Consider the following 26,684-nt stretch of genomic DNA (forward strand, 5'->3'; position numbering starts at 1 on the left):
TTCAGGACACGGTTTAATGGCCATGGTGATGTTTGGTCAACAGCTGGATTCAAGAGGTCTTTTCCAGCTGAAACAATTCTATGATTCTATTCTTATGTACATCAAATGGTGAATGAAGCAACTAGATGCTTATGTACCACAAAAACAGAACTCCAGACTATAATCATAAACAACTGCATAAAAATTAAATTGTCACCAGAAATTCTAATATGTTTAAGCACAATGTATTGAAAATTCATGTCACCAAGTTTCTCTAGGAGAAGTCTGTCTAAAACACTATAAAGATTCTCAAAATAAGTATTTATGATGTATAGGAACATGGTCGTATCACATGATCAAAAATACAGTCATGACAGTCAAATACCTGTATGAAGAAAGATGCAAGCCACTTACATCACTGTAGGGTGGCAACTGAAATGTCCACTGATTCCTAAAGCTTAGCAGCATAACATTCAAAATGTGTTTGGACAAATGAGTTTTAAGAGAAGCCAAATACCAACTTATCATATGGTATTGAATATTGCCCTGGCTAATTCACATCAGCTGCCCCAGTTGTACCCTTGCCAAGCTTACTGTGATAATTAACCCTCTTCCAGTCAAACACAGGACTTCAGTAGAAGTAATACTAGATTGCTCAGGAGTTCAGTAGTTCCTCAACAGAAATCACAATTCTGTGATCCAGAATGTTAGCCACTTAGTATAAAATTAAATATAATGCATGTAACTGTAAATGAAGATGGCATGTTTCAACTGTTTTTACCACACACAATGACCTGACATATTCTGATACAGTTACATAACTAAATTTTTTAGAAGTCTGAAAAAACTTAAGCAAGTTACACTACCTTGTGAGTTAAACTGAGTATCCTGGAGAAGAGAGAGAATTTCCTCTCGTGGGGGAAGATCTGGAAACTTTTCCTCTAGCATTGACAGTACCTTTTCCTGATGCTCTTTAATACTGTCAGTCTCCAAAGACATGCACTTGAAAAGAATGCTTCCTGAAATATTGAGAGACAAAATCAATACCTCCTGTAAACAGCAAAGAAGAATGTATGTATACTGTATTGCCATCCAAGACCTTTCTTTTGTAAAAGTTATTGTTTCCCCTGACAAATTCACTGAATTAGATATTGAACGCTCTTCACACAGGAACATCCTCTTGACGTGAAAGCAGTTTATAAAATCTGAACTTGGTGGCTTGTCAGGGCCCATGCTACAGCTAAAGGGCTAATCCCAGTGTTGCCACGGTGTGCAGCATGGTTCTGTACATCTAACAGAGTACTGCAGCATGAACACTAGCAAGCTGTGGGACACCTGGGCATGTTCCTTTCTCCAGGTATTATCAAGTGTTGGTATGCTGAAAAACCATAAATCCACACTGACAACCTTCCTTTTACACACATCAATGAACTACTAAATGGACATAGGAAAGAAATTCTTTACAATCAGAGTGGTGACAAACTGGAAGAGGTTGCTCAGAGAAGTTTTGGATGCCCCTTCCATGGAAGTATTAAAAGTCATATTGGATGGGGCTTCAAACAACCTGATCTAATGGAAGATGCCCCTGTCTGGGTTGGACTAAAGGACCATTTGTCATTTTGGTGTAGCTGACTCTGCTTAACTCATCATCAATGAATATATAAAGAGAGCACTGCACATTCAGCCAATCAAAAATATGTGTTCAGTTTTACAATTTAAGAGAAACGTAACCTAATAAATAATTTCACCACAACCAGTATGCTAATATAGAGGTAGCTTTGATGTCTTTGCAGACAACTATGTGCTGCATATGTTCCATCCTGGATGTGAAACATTCATGATGGTTCAAGGTTTAAAGTAATCCGTTTCCATTCCCTGGAGATTGGGGTCCTATTGACCAATATATATAAAGGTAGCCTTCTCTTCCAATAACTCACACTAAATTAAGGACAATAAAATCTTAACACTTTAGCATTGAAACTATTTATTCCTGTATTATGTACTTTAAACAAGCGTATGATTGCATTGTCTGGGTGCAAATGTTTAAGATAGTCTTTAAGCACTGTTGTGAATATGAATTATGATTTATTAATAAGGAAAATAAAAATGCTAATTATTATTAATATGGAAAATGAAAAAATATTAATAGGTATGGTGTACAGCTGTAGTATATTTACAAGGGATATGTACAGTATATAGGCAATATTAACAATGTAAAATAACCCTGCGAAAAAAGAATCTCCAGCATGGATGCTGCTTGCCCACTAGGAGGAGACTCGACTGGAACTTTGACAAAACGGCTGCGGTTAGACAGATAGAACCTTTTACAGAGAGGCTTTATAGAGAAAAACCAATCACTCACAATACTATTTCTTTGGAATTCTCTCTGGGGCTGCAGTATAGTCCAAGTTACTCAGAGCAATAGGAGTTCCACCCACATGGAGGGGTGCTGCTGCTGTACCTTAGCCATTAATAGCTTTTGGGGCGCTCTCGGGCGCTGGTTGCCAGCAGGGTTGTCCAATTGTCTCAATGGCCGGCCTGGCCACGGCACAGCAGCAGGCGGCTCTTGAAGCTTCCCAAGGCTCACAGGCTGTCCCGTGGTTTCAGGGCTCTCGACAACAGCCTGCTTCTCTTGGCACTTTGCTGCAAGGTCTGGGTTTCAGAAGCAAGGCTCTTAGGCTGGAAGTGACTTATTGCTGCAGGGGCACAGGTCTCCAGGTCTTGGTTCGTGCTGGCTTTGTCCCTTCTGCCCGGCAAGACACTTCTGTCTGCTCCTGGGCTTTTACGACGTGAAGAGGCTGACTGTGGTTTCAGTACAGCTTACACCAAGGGGCTTGCATCTTTCCAGGTAAACTGAGACACGGCAAAGACTCTGAGTTGCAAGGCTCATGGCCTGCCTTCCCAGATCTTAGGTAAGGCAAGGCACATTGTTTACAATTTGACTTTGCTTTTATCATTTGCTCGAGGATCAATTTGGCCGACTGGCAACCAAAAGAAGGGGATTTTGTCAGGCCATGACCTATAAGGTAAAGACATAAGCCTAGTGCAGGTGAAGCATGGGCAGTGCAGGTGCCTGTTTAACAGAAAGGGAGGACATATCCCTATTTACCAGACTTTCTGACACCTGGGTTCTTTATCTTTTTCCCCATATTCCCCAGACTCCTGCAGGAGGGAACGGGAGAGGAGGATCACACCTGGACATGCCAGGACTTGTTCTGAGTTCATGCTGGGCCTGTTTGGCCCTACCACTGCAAGCATGGATGCAAGACAAGAAAAGAAAATCTTCAACACAGCCATGCACTGACTGGGACCCAAACGTTTAGCGTGTATCTTTTTATTTCTTACACTGTCATCTCACAAAATACAGAAGAGCATTTCATCGTTCATAAAGCACGTGCAATACAAAACAATTTTGCCTTGCTAAGTACACACCTTCTTACTAGACAAATCCTGGGTGGATTAAATAATAAATAAAGCTTAACAGCCTAATGCTTAATACCCTAAAGCTGTTCCCCATCAGACAGTAATTTCCAGAAATTCACATACATGAAATTTCATTCTGTGTTTCTGTTACAGAAACTGTACTGACAATTGCCAATATTCATTTAATTCTCAGCACTGCTTTCTATATCTCAGTCTTACATTCCAAGACAATGCTCCTGCCCTATTTGAAAGTATTACAAATACCGAAGAAATACAGACTGCATGAAAATCATGTATACTGATCCAGACTGACATATGTACATTTAAGTACACAAAACATGGCTTCACAGCAAGCAGATTCCAGGTAAATATCTGAACTATAAAGCACCCAAGATATATACATATAGATAATATTTTCCCCTGTTTCTCACAGAAACAATTCCCAAATTACTACAATTAAATAAAATAGATTATTTGACCATTTTGCACGGCGGTATTTCAAAAAGGCAATGTTTCCATACAGTACTGGCAGTTTCTACTGTAAAGTTGAGGGCTAGGCCACCTAATTAAACTGTCTAGCCCCAATATAGCCCAGCAGTGCTAGAGCCAAGCAAATGGGTACTGGGAAGCAACACAGGAAAGGAGTTGGATGAAGAAGAGGAACAGGCCTCAAGTGGCACCAGAGGAGGTTCACAAAGATGATCAGAGGGCTGGCACACCTCTCCTATGAAGACAGGCTTAAAGAATTGGGGCTGTTCAGCCTGGAGAAGAGAAGGGTCCTGGAAGACCGTATAACTACAATTCAATATCTGAAGGGGATCTACAGGAAGGCTGGGGAAGGACTGTTTGGAAGAGCTTGTAATGATAGGACAAGGGGCAAAGTTTTTAAACTAAAACAGGATGGATTTAGGTTGGACATGAGGAAGTTCTTTACAACAGGAGTGGTAAAACACTGAAACAGGTTGCCCAGGGATGTGGTTGAGGCCCCATCCCTGGAGACACTGAAGATCAGACTCCAGGTGGCCCTGGGCAGCCTGATCTAGTTGGAGGTGCCCCTGCTCATTGCAGGAGAGTGGGACAGGGTGACCTTTGAGAGTCCCTTCCAACCAGATGCAATCTGTAAATTATGAGAAATTTCTTCACTGAAAGGGTTGTCAAGCACAGGAACAGGGTACCCAGGAAAGTGGTTGTGTCATCATCCCTTTAATAATTTAGAAGACATGTTGATGTGGTGGTCAGTAACAAGGTTTAGTGGTAGGCTTGGTAGTGTTAGCTTAATGTTTGGACTCAATGATCTTAAACATCTTTCCCAACCTGAACAAATTCTATGATTCTTTGTTTTCCCAAATGCAATAAACAGAACCGGCAGCAGAAAGCTGTGCTTACAGGACAGGTTCTAGCAGCCACACCAGTACCTGCCTGTGATTTTAACAACTGCCTGAACCACAACTGCTATGCAGCACACAAAAAAAAAAAAAAAAAAAAAAAATCAGCATGAGTATCTGTTTGCTAAAATAATATCAAAAGGGATGGACAAATCACCAAGGACATATTATGGCATCCTACCATGTATCTCTACAGGTATCAGAGTGCCTATGTTTCCTCCTTCTACATGTCACAAATTTTCAGCTTCTTCAACAGTAAGGCCATCTTTGATTTGATTTCACCTTAGGCAAGACACAAATATTAATGTAAAGTTGTAAAATAAGAATGTGTTTAGACATGCACTGTACTGCAGATTCTAAGCCTCTGCCTTTCACTGCTTGCTTCATCTCAGGATCAGTCCTTTTGCATATTTTGGTCAGGAGTGACATCTTCAAAGAGCAAAGCAAACTTAGAAATTTTGGGATGTATCACTACAAGAATGGAATGCAGCCAGCCTGAGATAATGCTTCATGGTAGGCAGACATCTTAGAAAGGTTTCTAAAAGGCTTTATTTTCCACTTGTCACAGCAATATGGTAGTGCTTTCAACTAACTCCTTTACCAGGATGAAAGCAAAAAAAGGATCCTTCTCCAATTAATGGGGTGTTAGCAAGCCCCAAGATCAACATTTATTCTTCCTTAATTCTTTAACTGGGTGCTTATCAGCAGGAAAGAAAGGCACACATCTTCTCTCCCAGGCACCCTCAGCATCCGTAGAGGGTTAAGATTCTGGGTAGTTTAGAAAAACAGTTCAGTACTCAAGGTACTTTTGCTTGGTCAAAGGTCAGTAGTCCATTTAGTCATGTGCCCTCTTTTAAGTACCTGCTATAAAAGAGAAACATGGTCTCAGAAGTCTCCTGCAGATTTTACTGAGTGCTGGTACAACTCCCCCAGGGTTTCTGAAAGGATAATAGAGGCTGCTCTGTCTGCTAACAAGCATAGGGAAAAAAAAGGAAATACATAATAGATAATTCAAGATTCAATATTATTTCTTGAGTACATCACACTACATTACAGATATTTTTTTTCCAAGGGAGAGGTCACTAGAAAATAGGCCAGGACCCTGAAAAAAAATATTAAAATGTACATTTTATTCTCTTCTGCAAAGCAGTTTGGAAGTGGAGCACTAGTTTTGCCAAAAGCAATTGCTGTGCATTAATATTAAACATTATCTAATGAAGGCAGAAGTCGTTTTGGGAAAACATTAAGAACAGCACAAGCATCTCCTGAATTCTAAGTTTATGGCTGAGAGAAATACTACAATGAAAATATAGGCATTTCTCCTATCAAGGTTTTGTTGCATGACGTGGAAAACTAAAGAACGGGAAAAATGGGAAAATCAACAGTCCCTCAAGGAAAGTATACTTCAACGCTCCCCACCCCACAAAAAAGAAAAATCAACCCACAAACCAAAACTGTAAAAATAGACCTAACCAAATACTCTTTACTGTATTACAGGAAAGCCATAAAAATGGAATAAAATGTAATTAGGGGGAGGAAAGTTGAGGGAAGGAAGCATTGCCTCCAAGAAAACTGTTTCCATACATAAACCCAAAAGAATCAGTCCAAATGAGTGCAACATTTGGTGCAGTTCAAAATGCTCCTTTCTTGCTGGCATATATATTAAGGATGCACTAATTAGGGAACACATGAATCATCTGATGGATGTACATGACAGAACAAAACAAAAAAAAAATTTGACATAACTCCCAAAATCCTTGAAAGGGCATTTTTTAGCCTTTGTCTGGGTGGCTAGAATAACAAACTAATCTGCTGAAAGTTAGAGTGCTCCAAAAAGCACAAGAAGACCTCAACTCTGTCACTTATAACTAGAAAAAACAGATTCACGTTAAAAAAAAAAAAAAAAAACAACAAAACACACCACACCAAAACACAGAACTGCTGATGCTCCTGCCGTAAATCTGTCTCTGTTTACATGTTGAAGTCTGTACCTTGTGGCATCCTTCACGGCCTTATACAAATAAACATAAGGAGGCATTTTTGAGAGTGCACTGACCCGAGGTACCTGACAGTGAGTGGTTGGAATCACATCCTTGCCAGCTGGCTGCAATAGAAAATGTAATGATTCAGCAGTTTAATGGATCTTGAGTTTGGCAACAGTCCCCTCGTAAACATCTCTGGGGAAATAAAATAATACAGGCCCAAGACTCTGGCAGGTTCTGTAATTGTTTGCTTCTGGCACAAATCCAGGGATAGCACGAGGTCTAACTTAAGACAAATATGGCTGTGCAACACTCTTGACTCTCCAAACAGGCTCTATTCAAAACCCAAGGGTAGAATTAACTTATAGCATGTCTGATAGGGAGACAAAGATACCAGGAAAGCATTCAGCTAAAAAACCCACAGCCCTTAATTATTAAACTACCTAAATCAAGAATGCTTAGTTTAACAAAAAACTTTTACCTTTTAAACACAGAATAGCACATGAAGTTTGTTCAAAGTTGAAATACAGCAGGTTATAAACATCTGCCTTTATTATCAAAATGGAAAAAAATATATGCTAACAGACTGTGAGAAAAAAAGAAGTTTGAAGAAGCAGCATCAAATTAACCTGTCCGAGCCACTGTACAATAATTATTAAAATACAAGATATCTACATTGCTCTACAACTCTTCTAGCAAAATACTCACTGTAAAGGCAGAAAAAGGAGTTCATAGCTCAGATGTTAGGATCTCTCATCTTGTTTATAAAAACAAAATCCTAATTCCTAGCATTCTGATTTCCACTTTGGCCTCCTGTTCTGAATGTTTCCTGAATTTTATACATTTTAACACTATACAGTATTTAACATATATTTAACAATATATATATTTAACAATATATGTTACTTTACATTGAAAGTAACATAACAAAGTGGGGGAAATGCAGTAGGACCTTGTCATTGGCTCTACATCCATGGAGGCACTTTGCCTAGATTCCTGGGGAGCTACTCAACAGAAATGTGGAGTTTTCAAAAATATTTCCTGGCATGTTTAGTAGAGATTATTAGCACGGAACAATACTAAAAAAACAGGCCAAATTCTGTTATTCTTAATATTGCTTCTGTGGAAACATGAAAAAATAAAGTACCTTTTGCAATTTTTCGTAACACTCTCATTATACTAGTTACACAGTGACGACACAGCAAAAAGCCAAGACTCCAGTAGCTTCTGAACTCTAAGCGTATGCCGGTTTTCATAATCCTCATTAAATATACCCACATTTATTTCTTAAAAGGGCATTTAACAGTTGCATATCAATTAAAATCTAAAACCTTTAAAATTCATTAAAATCCAGTAAATAACTTAAAAGCAGCAATCAGTTCTATTCAACAGCAGTTTTGTCTCCAACTGCTGCAACAAATAAACTGAGGAAACTAATACAACCAATGAACTATGAAGACAGAAATTAAAATAGTTCTGACTGCTGAAAGCTCCATCCATTGTACTCTATCAGGCATAAAAGAAGAAGAGGGCAATGAAGACTTGCTTACAGCACTTCTAAAAAGTAGAATTTTCACATCATGCCATTAAAACATCAGTCCATAGGAAGGTACCACCACTGGGAGAAGCTTTAACATGTAAATACTAGATTCCAATTCATATTGCTGTCCACAATGCCCCTGGAATCAACAAACTGCACAGCTTTTCCAGCTACCCAGCTGATGTGTCGACAGCCCCATTTAATATTCTTGTCTAGTGATACAGCAAAGACCTCTCATGCCTGTTTTTAAATGCACATTTTTAATATTCAATGTAATGTTACTCTTTAACAAACTCTTTACTCCCTGCTTCTTTTATGAAGCTTCCTGTGGTCTTTAAAGGGATTGTTAACCAAAGAATGGATCACACTCTTTCTGCATGAGCAGATTCAGAAACACTCCATTAAACCTTTCAGTATTTAATATAAAGAGTAATCTCTCACCTCTGAGGAGATAAGCCAGTTGCTGAGTGATTAAATCTGGTGCCTCTTCAAGAATCTCTTTTACTACTAAAGAAGAAGATGCTTGTAACTCCAGGCTGCCATCACATCGCTCATCTGGATTGATGACTTTAACAACAGCTGATTCCAAACTTTTATCTTCACTATAAAGCAAATTTTTAGAATTATATATATTATTTTCTTTCTAGCTGCTTAGACAACCCAGTAGAACAGTGCAAAATATTTTTTACAACTCTGTACTATAACACCATTGTTGCTGCTTCTTAAAAGTCTGCTAAAAAGCCAAAAAAGTCACAATGAAGTCCTACCTTATTTTTTTTTCATGAAGTGCCTTTTAATAAAATGACTTTATTGCTTGATACGTCACTAAGTACTATGACCTAAATGTTTACATTTGCATTATAAAAATCTTTTTAAATTAATGCTTTGAAAAAATATTTCCATATGTACTGAAAATACAACTTTATATATAAGGTAGAGTTAAGATACTCCCCACTAAATACTTTGAGAAGTTACAATTTTTTTTAATTCTGCTTTTAATAGCAGTAAGAAGGCCAAACTATACTTAATACTATAAAATGCTAACCATAATTTTTTCGAAGGGAGAAACACGGGAAGGGACACTAATAAACACACTAATAAATACAGGAAACACACTAATAAAAAGCAAATCTTACAGATAATTTTCACTTTGAAAAATTGAATCATGTAAGCTGACTGCAGTTAAAGAATCAACAGCTATGAGATTGGCTGCATATTTCTTAGTTTAGATTTTCCATACAAACCTCTCAGAGTAACATGGGGTCACAGAGAAACAAAATGTTACTCAAGTGAAGCTCTAAACAGAGTTGGAAATAAATATCACCCTTCACTTTGAGCAAGACAGATCATTGAAAAAAGGCTCCCCATGAAAAATTCACAATGAGCTTGTAAATATTCCCTCCTAAGGATGCATATATGGACTAGAATCTTCCACAGAGAAACTGAGCCTCTGAGTTTGAGAAAGATGCTGCAGTTTGTAAGTACTACAATAATCTAGTAGCCATCTTAACAGAACATTTGCAAGTGCTCTATCTCCAAATCAGTGTGAGTCCTGATGCTTTAGTGAAAGCTAACTAAGAAGCATGAAAAGAAACACTGATCTCAAATTTACTAGTCAGAGAAAACTTCCAGACTATTTAAACTAAATTAAAATATCTAATCTAAGCATATCTAATCTAAAATAACTAATCTAATATAAGGTCCTTAGAAAAACATAGTTCCATTAAAAGTGATGGAAAGATGACTATTACTGGACATAATGGGAGACAAAACATACTTTAACATCTTTTGTTTCGCACAAAAATGCAAAATGTAATTTTTGAAACAGCTCAAACCCACATAAGCCATCTTGTTATACACAGAATACAATACCTCGTCAGCATATTGCTGTTTACAAGAGTTAAAGACAATTTCCCTTCAGCATTCAGCTGGTGTAAATTGATTTCATCCCGGAAGATATGAAATGACTCTGGGATATTCAGCTTCTTCAATATAAATCTTGTCTCTGTGAAGTAGCTAAAATCTCTTCTTGGTATGTTCAGCACAGGTAAGCAAAGAACATCAGGAGGACTGACCTGTAACATAGGTGTGCATTGTCAGAGCTGTATAAAATAGAACCTGGTATTTGTCTCTCCTTATACTTTATAAGAAGATGTTTTAACAGAGTGAGCAGTTAGAAGCAATCTGAATTTTATGGGGTTTTTTCCCTTTCATTTAGTATTTTAAAATTTCTTTTGCTTTTTTCTTGTTCTCTGTCTGTTTGCCTTCCACAGAATCACTGAGAAACCAGTAAGTAAAATGAATGATATATAGGAGTGAATTTTTTGCTGCTATTGAATAAGCCACCTAAGATCCACTCATTAATTTTTGTATAGAAAGAAATTTAGATTGCTTCTATTTAAAAAAATCTCACTTCTCATCATCACAGTATTATTGTCCAGAATAATATTTTCACTGTATGTTTTAAATGGCTTAACAATAAGATGTCTATAACAACCTGGAACAAATGAGGTAAGACCACATGGTCCATTTTTTCCATTACCTTGTCTAGAAAGTAGGCATAGGCCAGAGTAGAAATCAGCGAATCCAAATCACAGGATTTATTCCCAAGAACAACATGGACTTTCTCCAAGCATTTGCTTCTGTTCTGTAACACAATAAGACAATTGCAATGAATGATAATGATGAGAATAAACAAAGCCCAAACACCAAGACACTTCAAAAGGCAAGTCAAATATCATGCACTGTTGTCAGCTGTAGCACTTTTCACCATTGGCTGAAGGAATATATTTACTGTGGGATCAGATATGTTGCCTTGCTTCCTACCTCCCAAGAAAGCCAAGACAACCTGCACCAGCCATAGTTAACAAGTCCCATCCTAGTATTTGTATTCACATAGAACATGCTGCCCCTCTAGAGATGAAGTTATCAGGACTATTAGCACCATTGGGCTAACCTGTAATTTCCCTAAGCAGACAGATGTAACTCCAAACCATAAATCAGGAACTATGATACAAGAGCTGCCACCTGCAAAGCTACTATCCAAGGACATCTACAGGGATGCACATAAACAGGCACACGTTACCCCTACACCACTCAGTACATTAATTCTGAATTGTTTACTTTCCCATTCCCCAGTGATAACCATTAAAATAATTCAGTAACACATAAAGATCACATTCGTGTAACCTATTTACATGGACAACATTTTCTACTCAAGTACCTTTATCATTTGAGCTGGGTATGTATCTGATACCAGAATCACAGACTATTTTAACAGATCACTCCAAACTGCTAGGTAGTATCTCCCACATTCTATTTTAATATAGGAAACCTTTTTGCATGAACAACACATATCCTCTAACAAAACTACACTGTTACACAAGTGAGAGCAGGTTAAATACTGGTTTATCCTATGCTGAACAAATCGAGATCTGTGCATTGAATAAAAGATCAACTCTGTCAAACTGCAGTGAGAAAAAACTGAATGCTACTACAAACATTCATCTTAGCACAAATGGGTGCTGTCTACCAATTCTACCACAGAACAACAAAAGGAACATTCTTAACACTCAGTCTGATCTGTAACATCTCAGAGGATGTAGAAGACAATGCTTTCAGCATGATCACACTTTCCCAGGTGGTCATTACTGTGAAAAACACCACCATCCATGGGTAAGTGTGATACACTCCTTCAAGAACCGTGGGGTCCTATATTCTATATTGTGCTGGTTTGAGGCCAGCCAGAACATCTCTTGCCCCGAAAGGGACAAAAGAATGACACTCACACAAACGGATTGAAGAGTGATGGAAAAGTTTAAATGGAAAAGCGATTGGTGAAACTACAGAAAACTACAAAGCATAGTGGCAAAGAACATCCTAAAGCATACAGAGTCCCTTACATAGTACCCACAGGCTTCCCAATCTTTCCCTTCTCCCACCTGAGGGTATACCCAAACCCTCAGGGCTCTTTCTTCCCCCCTCCCACTGCTAGGCAAGTCTCAGGCTGGCCAGGTCTGAGACTGCCCCCCTGCTCCATTCTCCTCCTGGCATTAGGCCTAGACAGGCCCAAGAGGCCTGAGATACTCCCCCCGGCATTACCCGATAAGAGAGGACATCTCCCAGGGGAGCAGAGAGGGAAGAAAGAGGAAGAGAATGACTCTGCAGATGGCTTTATAGGGTGCAGGATTTATGGGTAGAAATACGCCGTTTCCTGTGTCCACCCCTATTGGGTGGGCACCCAGGACACCAGAGGTGTATCTCATGCAGCAGTGGCAGAGGGCACCCAGCCTAAACTGCCACATATATCCACAATGTTTATTACAACCTTTACAGCAATCAAAACCTAGCAAGGAGGAAGGTACTGGTAGATCTGAAGTTAGTTTAAGAGGAATAATTTAATTTTTACAAGACTATTTTCACATTTATTAAAATTATATTTTAAGTTTAATGGAACTCACAAAACAATCTTTGTTTTCATCTTCCAGGGCTTAATTATGAATTTATTTATGATAATATAAACAAAACATGATACAACACAAGGTGCTCCCTGGAAGAGAAGTACATAATCCCTCAATTCACAGTACCACAGAATGGTTTGGGTTGGAAGGGACCTCCAAGATCATCTAGTTCCAACCCCCACCATGGGTAGGTACATCTACTACCAGACCAGACTGCTCCAGCCCCATCCAACCTGGCTGAACATTTTCAGTGTCTCCACAACTTCTCTGGGCAACCTGTTCCAGTGCCTCACCACACTCATGGGGAACAATTTTCCCTAATGTCTAATTTGTATCTAGCTTCTCTCAACCTGAAGCCACTACCCCTTCCCCCCCCCATCACTACACGCCTTTGTAAAAAGAGTCCCTCCCTCTCTAGCTATCCTGTAGGACCTGTTCAAATACTGGAAGGCTGGTACAAAGTCTGCCTGGGGCCTTCACTTTTCCAGGTTGAACAACTCCAACTCCCTCGGCTTGCCTTCATAGGAGAGGTGCTTCAGTCCTCTGATCACCTTCATAGTCCTCCTCTGGACTCACTCTAACAACGGCATTCTTTGGCTCAGCTGAGATCTTCAGCACTGACAGACTCGTGCAAACTTTCCTCTGTTAAGTTGGAAACTTAACATTTCCTCATTTCCTGAGGCTGGGGGGACTCTCTCTTCAGTTTCTATGCTCATGGTGCAGAAACCAACAAAAATCATCAGCTACTCTCTATTGTTATTACTTTATTTCTTATGCCTCGATCTTCCAGAAAAAATAGATAAGACAGACCTTCCACTGACAGTCCTCACATCCTGTTTTAAGGATAAATTACATCTTTTTTTTTTTCCACCTTTCCTGATGTTTGCATTTCCATCTGCTAAGCATGATTTTATTCTCTTCTTCCTCTCTTACTGGTCCAAGATATAAAATTTCATTGTCATTTCTTCTTGCCATGTGCAGCTCCCTGAAAGGCTTCTTGGTATGTTACTAATGCTTATTAATAGTCTTCCAACCAGCATAATCTCCATAAAAGCAACTCTGAAGTGTGCCCTCCCAGGTCTGATGCTGCTTCCTCTTCTGCCATCTCTCAGATACAACTAGCAAACTAGTTGTATAGACTACTCCTTGTTAATCAGTTAGGTAGAAGACAAGCAGGTACATGGAAGTAAGGCTTCTTCCTGGCGTTTCTAAGCAGAAAAGTCTACAAAAATCAGAAAGATCAAGCTTTAGATCTATAAACTGTGTGAGACTTGGTTGCAGTAGAACTAAAATCTGACTAATTCCTGCAGTTACCACAGCTAAACCTGACAGAAATCATGAACTCTCAGTATCTTGATTAAAATTTTTAAAATCTAAGTAGTTGATGATAAAACTGGAACGCATAAATTAAAACTGTGTAAGAGTAGTACCTTTCCAGTACATCCTGCATTTTCTTTATAGTAGCAGGCATTATTACACTTCCATTGACCTGAAGGCTTTTAAGTAGATTAACCTTCTCTGTTGTCAAAGAAATGGCTTTAAGCCAAGGCACAGATAATTCAATATTTTATGCAAAGTTCAAGGTAGTCTCATATTTCATAAGTCTTTGCACAAAGCTTTATGCTTGCCTGTTAAAAAAAAAAAAAAAAGGAAATAAAAGAAAAAAAAAGAAAAAAGATGACCTCTTATCTTACCAAGTCTTTTCTCATATTTTTGAGGAAAAAAAAAGAAAATACTGTATTTCCCTACCCATGTAGTATCACATTTGTCATGTAGAGTATATAATAAATATCATAGTTTACTGTAACAGTTGTAAAGTACATGGTTACATAATGGATTCTTCCCTAAGGAATGCAATTTAATAGCAAAAATTTCAAGTGTGCTACATTTATATCATTACCAGTTGGATCTAAGTTTTACAATGCTGCTTTACTTCTGGATCTAAAAACAAACAACAAAAAGCTTTTATAGGAAACATGAATCCACTAGCAGAATAAGATACAATAAAACAGAAGGACAATTTTCTAAATCCAGAGTATCTTATTTTGTATGGGAGACACAGTCTTACAAAGAATATAAACGAAACTTGAACGGTCATCAAAATTCAATGCTGACCTCAGAAGTGGTTGGATAGACATAAAATATCACCTGATATTTTGTGTTGTTATGGTTTTAGTGGCCCACCCTCCCCTTCCCCCCTCCCGCCTCCTCTCTCCCCTCTTACCAACAGATAAGACAGGGAGCGAAAATAAAGGCGGGGCAGTTTTCTGTCTAGTTACACAGAATGTTTTAATCCTCCATTAAAAGGTATCAGATTACATTAGTACATATATGAAACAGAAAGAAAGGGAAAGGGAAAGTACAGTCCAGAACTGAAAAACAAGCAAAAAGTACATCGCAAGCTCGGGATCCAGAAAGAGAGAGAGCAACCCAGAATCCCCTGTCCAGGATGGTAATGCCCTACAGTCGTAAAATGTCATAAATTCATTATTTCGGACAGTGGGGAATATTTTTTTTTAAGCCACTACATTCTTCACCCCTTATTCCACATTATCTGTATTATACTAACAGCAGTTAATATAATTTGTGTAGATATAGATATAAATATATAAACACACAAAATTTACTGTGCATTCTCACGTAGAGTGAGATTATTCTGTGACACACAATAAACCTTTCCATCTTCCTGCATTACCTACCAGGTGCATCTTGGTGCTTGGGCAAAAGCAATCCCATTAAGGGGTTTGCTTTTACCTGGGGCAGGATTAACCTAAACCCTCTTCCCTAGGATATTCTTCATGGGTACCACGGGAACTTTATCACTTTCTACAGTACATGGCAGCTTAGATTGGGCAGGGCCGACGCAGTTAGTAGATCCTGTGGTGATGACCAGACAAGTGGCTCATGCTAAATGCACATACCAGTTTTCGAATGTCCCTTGGCCTTAACTTTGCTTTATGGAGAACCCAGCCTTCAGAAGAATATGGACTATTTTCTTCCCTTTCTCATAAACTTCCTTCAGCGCACACAATGGTGTCATCAACATATTGCAAGTGTTCTGGAACTCCACCCTTTTCCAGTACAGTCTGGATCAGTCCATGACAAACGGTAGGGCTGTGTTTCCACCCGTGGGACAGACAATTCCAAGTATATTAGACACCTCTCCAGGCAAAGGCAAGCTGTGGCCTGCATTCTGGTGCTATGCATTAGCAATGTCAACTGTGGTATGCCATTTGGCTTGCCTTAGACTCCAGCTGGTACTGGAGCTCCAGCATGTTTGGCACAGCAGCACTCATCGCTGGTGTGACATCGTGCAGAGCAGAGTAGTTCACTGTGAATCTCCCTTCACCATGAGACTTCCTTACCAGCCATACAGGGCTCTTGAAGGGTGAGTGAGTCTTAGTGATCACCTTTCATCTCTCTAGTTGTCAAATTAGTTTATAGATGTCCGGGTTTCTGCGATATTGCCTCTGGTGCACTGTTGCCGTCACAAGTGGTATTTGTTAGTCTTTAACATCTGACAACCCCACCACAAAGGAGTCCTTTTAGAGACCAGAAAAGGCAGTTAATTGTTCCTTTTCCTCTACTTCTAGGGCAGCTATACCAAATGCCCACCAGCATTTTGGATCTTTCAAATACCCTCTCTTAAGACAGTCTATGCCAAGTATACAAGGGGCCCCTGGGCCAGTAACAATGGGGTGTTTGTGCCATTCACTCCCAGTTAGGCTCACTTCAGCTTCCAAGACACTTAGCTGTTGTGATCCCCTTGTCATACAAGAAACTTAGGTAGGTTCCACTCCCTCATAGTTCGATGGCATCAGAGCACACTGCACACCTGTATCATAGAATCATAGAAGAGTCATAGAATGGTTCGGGCCAGAAGGGACCTCCAGAGGTCATGTAGTCCGACCTCCCAGCAGTCAGCAGGGACATCCCCAACTAGAGCAGGCTGCCCAGGGACTTGTCAAGCCTCACCTTGAATATCTCCAGGGAAGGGACCACAACCATCTCGCTGGGCAACCTGTTCCAGTGTTCCACTACCCTCATAGTAAAGAACTTGTTCCTAACATCCAATCTAAACCTGCTCTTCTCCAGCTTAAAGCCACTGCCCCTTGTCCTGTCATCGCAGGCCTTTGTAAACAGACTCTCCCCATCCTTCTTGTAGGCCCACTTCAGGTACTGGAAGGCTGCTATTAGGTCTCTCTTCTCCAGGCTGAACAACCCCTGTTCCCTCAGCCTGTCCTCATAGCACAGGTGCTCCAACCCCCTGATCATTCTTGAGGCCATCCTCTGGACAGTGGTTTTGATGTACCAGGCTACCTGATGCACACAGTCCAATAGAATCGGCTGTCCCTCTCCTCCACCTGGTTGGAGGCAGGGCCCCTCTAATCCTGATCGGAATCACTTGAACATTCTAAGTATGCCTTAGAGGTCCCTTCAAGAGGAGCGGGGCAGTATGAATTCATTTGGTGTTTTTGGAGGATTTCCCACAGGAAACGGGCAGTGTTATTCCGAGAAGAGTTTCCTAGAAATTCACAGATTCAAGCAGCTAGAGCTGAAGTGGACTTTCCATCCCACTTTTTCATGTCCTCCCTCTGTTCAAGTAAGGAAAACCAGAGGGTGCTTCGAGGTGTCTGCTTCCCAGATTCCTTCTCTTCTACAGAGAGACACTTGCATTTAACAGCTGAAACCCTGCGCTGTGCAGGGCAGGAATAGGCTGAGTCCTCTTGAAGCTGGTCCACTTTACGAGATGGTTCTGCCACAGCTGAAACACAGGCCAGTACATTAGAAGAGAGAGCTGAGAGAATTCCCTCGTGTTGCTGGAAGAGGCTAACCATTTCATCCACTGTTTGTCCTTGGCCATCTTTCATGTCACAGATTTTAAGTGCCAATGAGTTGGCATATGATGGTGGTGCAGCTCATAGGAACTTCCACATGGCTGGTGTGCATACCACCTCATGTGGGTCTAAAGGTATGGGATTGTCATTCATCTCATTATAGAGCTTCTCCAGCACAGCTAGTTCTCTCAGGTATTCCTTTCTCCATGGTAGTCCATCTCCATCCAAAGATGATCCTTTGTATCACCCTTGGTGGGGTATATACCCTTCACACTTGCTAGAAGCCATCTCCAGAGGCTGACGATTGTAACAATTTCTCAATGCTCCTGTCAATGCCCGCTTCGCTAGACAAGGATCCCAACTTCTTGGCTTCTCTGCTTTCCAACTCCAAACCATTAGCTCCCATACCCAGCACTGGAGCAGCCAAGTGACAATGGGCTTGTTCAGCTGGCGACTATAGTCCTTTCGTATATCGCATAACTCACCTAATGATAAAGATCAAGTAGTTACCTCAGGCATCTCTAGAATCTCTGGTACTTCTTCTTGTTCCTATGATGGCCCTGGTTCATCCTCATCCTTTGAAGCATGAGCTGTACTTCCTTTTCTGTACAGGAGTGATCGATATCGGCACACACTGGCTCTCTGATGTGACTGCTGTGTTTCTTGGTCTGTTTGTAGGCCTGGAAACCTCCTGTTCCTCTTCAGGCTTAATGGCACTGTAAAAGAGCTCAATATGCAAAATTAAATACACTCTCCTGTCTTAATTAAATACAGCTTCTTCTGCTGCTTTTTCATGCACCATGCTGGGCACCTTTAAGAATGTCATGGTTTTAGTGGCCCCTGCTCTTTCTTCCTCCCTCCCCTCTAAGCAAGAGATAAGACAGGGGAGGAAAAAGGCAGGGAGAGTTTTCTAGCTGACTTACACAGAATATTTTACTACTCCACTAAAAGGTATCAGATTATATCATTATATATATGAAACAGAAAGAAAGAAAAATGCAAAGTACCGTCCAGCACTCAAAAAAAAAGCAAAAAGTGCACTGCATGCTGAGGACCCAGAAAGAGAGAGAGCAACCCAGAATCCTCTGTTCAGGATGGTAACGCCCTACAGTCATAAAATGTCATAAATTCATGATTTCTGACAGTGGGGATTATTATTTTTTTTAAGCCACTACTGTGATGCATAAGATTTTATGACAAAATACTAAACTATATAGTCTATAGCAAAGACTAGGAAAATGTCTTTGCACCTTAGTTGTCATATATAGAGAGTTTATCTGGGGCCTAACTGCTACGTGTATTTTACTTGGTCTTACCTGCACTCTCCTCTCTGACAGTGTCTGCACTTCCCACAGGAGGCTGAACAAGTATTACTGGTCTTCTGAATTTAGTATTCTAAAAGCTACAATTAAGAGTCAAAAGGTAGCTAAAGAGAATTTTATTTAAGATGCCACTTCCCCAAATCATGCTGTTCCATAAAAGCCTAGCAATTCTCTTAAATTAATAACGGAAATGAGGCAGTTAACTATCTGGCATATCAGTCAGGTGAGAAAGCTCTATGCCTAGATTGTTCCTGGAATTTCCACAAGCTAGGACCTTTCTTTTCTAGTAATTTCTTATCAAGAACTGGTGTGATCAGCTATTCCTGCTAGGAGTTCAGTTCAATATTTCTACATTACCAATAGCATTGATTTGATTTGATTTAGCATTCTCCAGACAGATAAGCTTCACACTATTCACACTGTTCAAAAACTAATGCCTACCAACACCTCTTTTCCCTTTTAATTCCTTTTATAGAACAGAACTGCACACAGATCTACTCTGCCTGTTCTTTAAATACATTATCTGTACCACATATTCACATTGCAAAAAACAAAAACTAACAACGATTTTGACATGGAACTTTCATCTGAAAAAGAACAGTTAATCAAGTATTGCAGATATGCCGTTTACATTTCACAAGAAACACTACAGAATTAAAAACATCAATCGAAGTCCTTTTAAAAATTAGATTTATTCCACCAGCTGGCTTGGCACTGACTTTCCCCCATGTTTTATAAGATTTCTATGTTCAAACACTTGCTTCTCCCAAGTTTTGCCCTTACAGCCAACTTTTGAGAAATCACTTCTACTGGATGACTGGGTCTAAGTATGCAGTATATCCAATAACATCTGGTCTATGAAATGGCTCATAAATGGGGTAGACATACCCACATTCACACACCATTTGGAAGCATGACTTTGGCATCACGTTTTGATCCCAAATTTGCTGTTACATAAAAAACCCTCCTATTGTCAGGCAGATATTAAATATTCTTTGTCTTAGGGAATTAAAGAAACCCAAGTCTTTATGATACAAAATTAACGAAGTGAAGAAGGGGAAAACTTACTTGAATGACCTTTGCCTCAGTAAAGACATAACATTGTTCTTCCTGCCAAACTGAAACGAGATATACTATCTTATGGCCAAAAAAAGGAAAATGTTCCCAGCAGAATGATTATTTCAGCTTGAATCAGCAGTACTTCAATAGCCTGTCAATAGGATTCTCTATCATAGAAGTCACTTAAGTAAAAATCAAAGTTCCCCTTTTGTTTTATGCTGCATTAACTCATGTGTTGTTCAAATTAGTATGCTCTATTAAGAATTAGTGCTCTCACCTAATAACTGAGTGTCAGCCACACAGCAAACAGCAACACAACGCTGCAAAAGAGCAAGTTATATTCCTATTCCAGATAATCCTTAGTGTCTAAAGCCAATTGCAGAATATTTGAATTTTCAAATCAAGCTACACAACTCCTCTTTCTTCTTCCCCACTTGCCGCTTGACCTGCAATGGTGAGACTGGTATGCCTATCATTCTGCTGTATTCATCTCCTCTAGGAATTGTTTGTCTTACTACAGGATCAGGGTGTCCCTTGAGATACTGAAACCAAATTAATTAAAAGCATGTTTACCTGAGAAGCAGAATGCCTCTGTTGTATTAATTTTATCAGTTCTGTGGTGCATCAGGAGGTGACTGGTACCAATAAGCCCACACATCATTGTGCTGGGTTCAGCTAAAATAGAGTTAATTTACCCCAAGAGAAGCTGGGAGAGGCCACAGCCAGGACAGCCAGCTAAGGCAGCCAGTGGGGTATTCCATACTACATAACATCATGCCTAGTGTACAAGCAGAGAGCCCAATAGGTAAGTAGGCCAAGTTTCAGATCATTCACTCTATATATTACTCCATTAGTATTATTGTTATTCATGTTGTTTCCTTCACTCTGTGTATTCACAGAATCATAGAAACATTCAGGTTGGAAAAGACCCTCAAGATCACCAAGTCCAACTGATAACCCTACTCTACAAGGTTGACCCCTAAACCATATCCCCCAAGCACCACATCCAAACCACCTTTAAACACATCCAAGGTTGGTGACTCAACCACCTCCCTAGTCAGCACATTCCAATGCCTGAAATTTTTTTTCCTAATGTCCAGTCTAAACCTACCCAGTTGCCGCTTGAGGCCATTCCCTCTTGTTCTATCACTGACTATCTGTGATAAAAGACCTGCATTAACCTCTCCACAACATCTGTTCAGGTAGTTGTAGAGCAATGAGGTCTCCCCTCAGCCTCCTCTTTTTCAAACTAAGCAGCCCCAGCTCCTTCAGTTGCTCTTCATAAGATTTATTCTCCAGGCCCTTCACCATCATCATTGCCCTCTCTGCACTCGTTCCAGCACCTCAGCATCTCTCTTGCATTGAGGTGCCCAAAACTGAAACAATACTTGAGGTGTGACCTCACCAGCACTGAATACAAGGGGACAATCACCTCCCTACTCCTGCTGGACACAGCATTTCTGATACAAGCCAGGATGCCATTGGCTTTCTTGCCCACCTGGGCACACTGCTTGCTCATATTCAGCTGCTTGTCAATCAGAACCCCTAGGTCCCTTTCTGCCAGACAGCTTTCCAGCCACGCTTCCCAAGCCTGTAGCATTGCTTGGGGCTCTTGTGATCCAAGTGCAGGACTTGGCATTTGGCCTTGTTGAAGCTCATGCTGTTAACATCGGCTCATTGATTCAATCTATCCAAGTCCCTCTGTAGAGCCTCCCTACCCTCATGCAGATCAACACTCCCTCATAACTTGGTCTGATCTGCAAACTTACTGATGACACACTCTATGTCTTCATCAAGATCATCAATAAAGATACTAAACAGAAGTGATCCCAACAGTGAGCCTTGAGGAACACCACTTGTGACCAGCCACCAGCTGGATTTAACTCCATTGACCACCACTCTTTGGGCCCCTTCGCCCAGACAGTGCTTTATGCAGCAGACCATGTGCTCATCCATTTTCTTCTCTAAATTGGTGGCAGCAACTTTAAGAATAAATTTACCCAAAGTTACGATGCATTTAACACTGCTGTACAGGAACCTTTGGAGTTGAGCTTTAGGTTTCTTAAGCGAGTGCAGCCCTTAGGTGATATGCATCAATTTAATCAGGACAAGTTAAACAGGAAACTATACCCTGAAGTGAGCCAATGGTCCAGCAGAAATACCCTTACCAATCATATAATTAGACTGGAACTTCTGGGTTTATGTGTATAACATTTAAGCAAGTGTTACTCTGCTTTTATCATGTAGCAATCTCAGTATTTCTTCTACATTTTTATCAATGTGCTGTAAATAATATTTGTGACCACACTGCATTCAAATACAAACATTAGGCATAGCTAGATTTTCAGTTTGTTTCAGATCTGTGTAAATTTCTATTTCCTCTTCAACATGAACTATATTTTAAGTGACTCAAGATAAACAAGTAGTCCCTGCTAACAATAAAGTAATAGACATCATCTTCCCATAGGTGACGACTTCTTTTGGATTGGATGATCTTGGAGGGCTCTTCCAAACTGGTTGATTCTCCTACAATGTATCACACACCTCTGGCTAAGAGGACAATCACAGCTGAAAGCGATGACTAGGAGGCTAAAGTTACTTTCAATTCTGCTCTTTCTGTTCAACAAGTAATTCTAAAAATGTCTGATTTTTTACCCACTCTTTGGAAAGACAGCCTCAGAAAATATGCAGGACTGTTTGATTTTTTTTTAATTTAGTATTATTTTAGTCGTTATTTCTTATTCCACACTCCAAATCAGAAGCCAATTAACAAGTATTCCTCTGTCATCCTTTATGCCTGCTGCAAATTCCATTCCCCAAAAGAATTTTCTAAAAAGCCCTTCTTTTTCCATGAGGCAATTCTGTTATTGTAACATTGTAAAGTCCAAGTGTATTTGTGAGATATTGATGTTGTGTTGATTTGCTGCAGAAACTGAGATTAAAAAATTTATCTTGATACACTGTATGTTTTAGTGAAATGACAGTGCACTGAGAAATCAATACACAGACTAAAACTTGATTTTACAAAAACAGGCATTGCCCTTTTACACACCTTTTTACTGTTTGAACCCTGAATTAACCCTCACCATAATACTGATATCAGAGCCATATACATACTGTGTATGAGCAAGAGAAAATGCATAGTGACATTTTTTATTACTTCTAAGATTCATACGCTTTTCACTGTATGTCTAGTCACCAATAGAACATGTGTTGCTTCAATGTCTAATACTCATTTTTTACATGAATGACATTAAAAAAGTAGAAATACTTAAGTAATTTATTTCTTAGGTTATGCTGGGTTCTGGCTAGAAGGGATATGGTACCTCTTGAACCCATGCACAAATAATGTAATCCATACATCAGAAATCCCCTCGTATGGAGTGATACTCTATTTTGGACTGTGTATGAATTTCCAGTCTGTTCATGAAATCCAAAACAGTCATTGGTACAATGATCTACTGACCACTTCTTGAAGCAGTCTGAAACCACCTTAGTCAACTTGTCTCAGAAAGAAATCCAATTCAGTTGTTCCCCTTCATGACACATCCTTTCCTTGGCACAATCAAAAAGGCCTAACTTAACACATCAATATTGCTGAAATCAGACCTTAACACATACTAAGCTGACCAAAGTCTTCACGATCACTTATGTTTCCTTTTAGATTGTCTGTCTTCTGCCTGAGCAGAATCAGAGTAAAAATGTAGTGCTGGTATCTCCAGTCATAAATACATGACTTAATGGTTGATCCTGCATTTCATTTCATCAGCTAACACCACTGCATTTCTTCAGAAGTCAGTAATCTTCAATGCATCATGTATTTTGCCTTCTCTGCATTCCACATTCTTATGTGTGTTCCTCTTGTGACAGCAAGCAGCTTCCACAGACCTTTCAAAATGGCTCTTACATGACAAAATATGTTTCAGCATAACTGTTGCCCAGAATCAGACTTCCCCATCTATCCCTGAAGCACTAAGAAGGCAACCAAACATATTTCCTTGATACCATTTGGCTCACTGCAGATTTTTGCTGTGTTTTAAGCACACTATTGACTGCATTAAATAACCTCATAATCACATTTAAAGGCTTAGTGATCTAGTGCCACCAGTGTACTAAAATATATGGTAACAAATGCAGTCAGCATTTTCCATACCATATGCTTGTAAATGTTATTCTGCAGGGAACCAATTAAAACTATGGAAAATTTGGACTGGAGACATATGGAACAAAACAAAGCAACTTATCTTGTCACCATGGTGCTTGCTCAGTACATCAATTAGGGAATGGTGCTATTATAGGACAAACAAATGCCACTTTAATTAAAGTGTGCTGAAAGGCAATATACAGGAGCAATCCAAAACATTCATTTTTGCTATGCTTATGTTAGTTTTCCTTCTAATGAGACAGAACAGGTAAAACACACTCCTGTGGAAGGGGAAAAAAAAAAAAACACCGAAAAACCCACACACACAAAAACCCACAAATATTCCTATTGGAAGTAATGCAACACTAGTCCTAATTTAATGAAAAAAAACTCCTCTGTTAATATTCAATAAGAAAAGGGTAAGAAACTGAAATATAGTGTTCAGGTTTCAGGGGAAAAAAATAAAAACTGCTAAAGATAAAAGATTTTTCAGGAAAAAAGTTTGAGCAGGGACTTACTTCTTAATAGAAGTAGCGCATCAGGGCTAATCTTTTTATTTGTCCAGCTCTACTGACAATGGAAAAATAATAAAATAATTAGAAGAAATAATACTAACTTTCAAAATATCCTCCAGAGGAAGCAAAAAGTTATCAGGAGGTGGAATCATACTTAACTCGTACGTCTAGGACAAGCTGGGAAAGATCTATAGGTGGGAATATGCTTGAATCTGCATTTTATGTTCCTTCTTGCACTTTGGAGCTCAGCACTGCAACAGTTATAGTCCCACAGAGCACCACATTACAAAGATTCCCCAAAAAACTAAGAACCTAGAGGCTATATATTTGGGGTAACAGTTCTACCTTATTACTTTTGTATAGTGCCAATGACACCTCAAACTAACATCCAGATGATGATACTGCAAACAATATTTATGGCCATGATTATTGTTGCCTATTTGAACCACAGCTCCATTTCACGCTATTCTCTTGATGTAGAACTTGTGTACCTAAGACATACTTTAAATTCCACACAGTAGGACCACTGGTACAGGGGGAAGGAAAAAAAAAAAAAAAGAAAAAAGGAACAAATTATGTTAATCTGCTGATCATCAGTGCAATGTTCTAGCACAGCCAAGAACCACCATAAAATAAAAACATCCTTCTTACATAGAGCTATAGCCAGATTGTCCCTGTTGGTACCAAAAACCTTCACTTTGAACAGAGGTGAAAGCTTCTGTAATAGTAAATAGCCTACTGATTGCACAGACACACTATAGCTGGTACGGTAATTCAAAATTTATCTTATGAAAGATATGTTACCTAAAGAAGAACCACAGAAATAGAGAGTATATAGTACCAAGGATGATCTTTATGGTAAACATATGAACTATTGCTTTAGAAGTACAGAAAATAATAGACAAAATCTTTAAAGTGCAACAATCAAATCAATTGAAGCAATTACAAACCTATAAAACAATTTATTTAAAGATACATTACTCGTTGCTGTTAAAAACTTATTAATGCAATATGAGAAGAAGGAATGCACCCAGAATACTTTTTTTTTTTTAGGTTTGCCTCAATTTCATCTGTTTTGATGCAGTTTTTACTCATTGCTGTTAAAGAAAAACTTTTATTAATGGAATATGAGAAGAAGGAATACACCTAGAATGCTTTTTTTTTAGGTTTGGCTCAATTTCATCTGTTTTGATGCAGTTTTTCACAATGCATTAATTAAGCAGGATGAAACAGCAGCTATAAATGGACAAACTAGCATATGAAAAGACAGTAATGACTGATTAAGTAAGAAATTCTCTTCAATGATAGTTTTGCTGAATGCTCTTAGTTAACACCAAAACGGGCAATTCATCATCCCTGGCAAACCTGCTGCCCTAGCTAATTCAAAAGACAACAAATATTCTAGGAAAAAACCCAGCAAAAACAAACAAATTGTATCAAAATACTATACTTTTGAGTTAACAGTATCTTCTAGTTTTATATTCAAGCCACTACGATGTATTTTAACCTATGGAAAACACTGATAATTATGCTTTGCCACAGACAGACTTGCTTGATTTTCTCCACAGTCAAGCTCTTAGTTCTCAATTGAAGAGCACGCTGCTAGAAAAAGCAGCACCCATTGATTTCTGTGTCTGCTGTAGTTAAGAACTAAGGGTCCAAAGGTAAGGAGAGAGATGACAAGCAGTAAAGAACGATCTGCTTATCTCAGGTTAATATCTTACCTCCACCAAATCACAGAGCTCTGAACTTGCTTAAAGTGATTCTGAAGGTAAAAATATCTGGGAGCACAATATCACTCCATAGTCACCTCTTCCACAGAGAAGTCCTTATATCTCTGGGGGCAGAAGTGAAAAAAAAACCCAACGAATCAATAACAAAACACAAAACCAGAAACACAAAAGGGACCTATGCAACACAAAAACAGGTGATACACAAGACTGATCACAGCAGCCAGACACCCATTTTTCTACTGGAAAAGTCAGAGAACACTGGCGCAGCACAAACAATTTGCTTATAATTAAACCCTACTAAGTG

General features: G+C 39.3%; 1 protein-coding gene across 1 annotated transcript in view; it reads right to left on the bottom strand.

Moving 5' to 3' along the window:
* PRUNE2 (prune homolog 2 with BCH domain) overlaps positions 1-11,541 on the bottom strand; it is a 554,668-nt gene extending 543,127 nt beyond the window's left edge. The window contains exons 1-5 of the mRNA XM_054397589.1: positions 11,533-11,541; positions 10,852-10,956; positions 10,182-10,384; positions 8,751-8,911; positions 846-998 (exon numbers count right to left, since the gene is read on the bottom strand). Of these exons, the coding sequence (XP_054253564.1) occupies positions 846-998; positions 8,751-8,911; positions 10,182-10,384; positions 10,852-10,956; positions 11,533-11,541 (631 nt within the window). The remainder of the gene's footprint in view (positions 1-845; positions 999-8,750; positions 8,912-10,181; positions 10,385-10,851; positions 10,957-11,532) is intronic.
* Between the last annotated feature and the right edge of the window lie 15,143 nt (positions 11,542-26,684).

Source organism: Indicator indicator, chromosome Z (genome assembly GCF_027791375.1).
Source record: "Indicator indicator isolate 239-I01 chromosome Z, UM_Iind_1.1, whole genome shotgun sequence".
Classification (NCBI taxonomy): Eukaryota; Metazoa; Chordata; class Aves; order Piciformes; family Indicatoridae; genus Indicator; species Indicator indicator.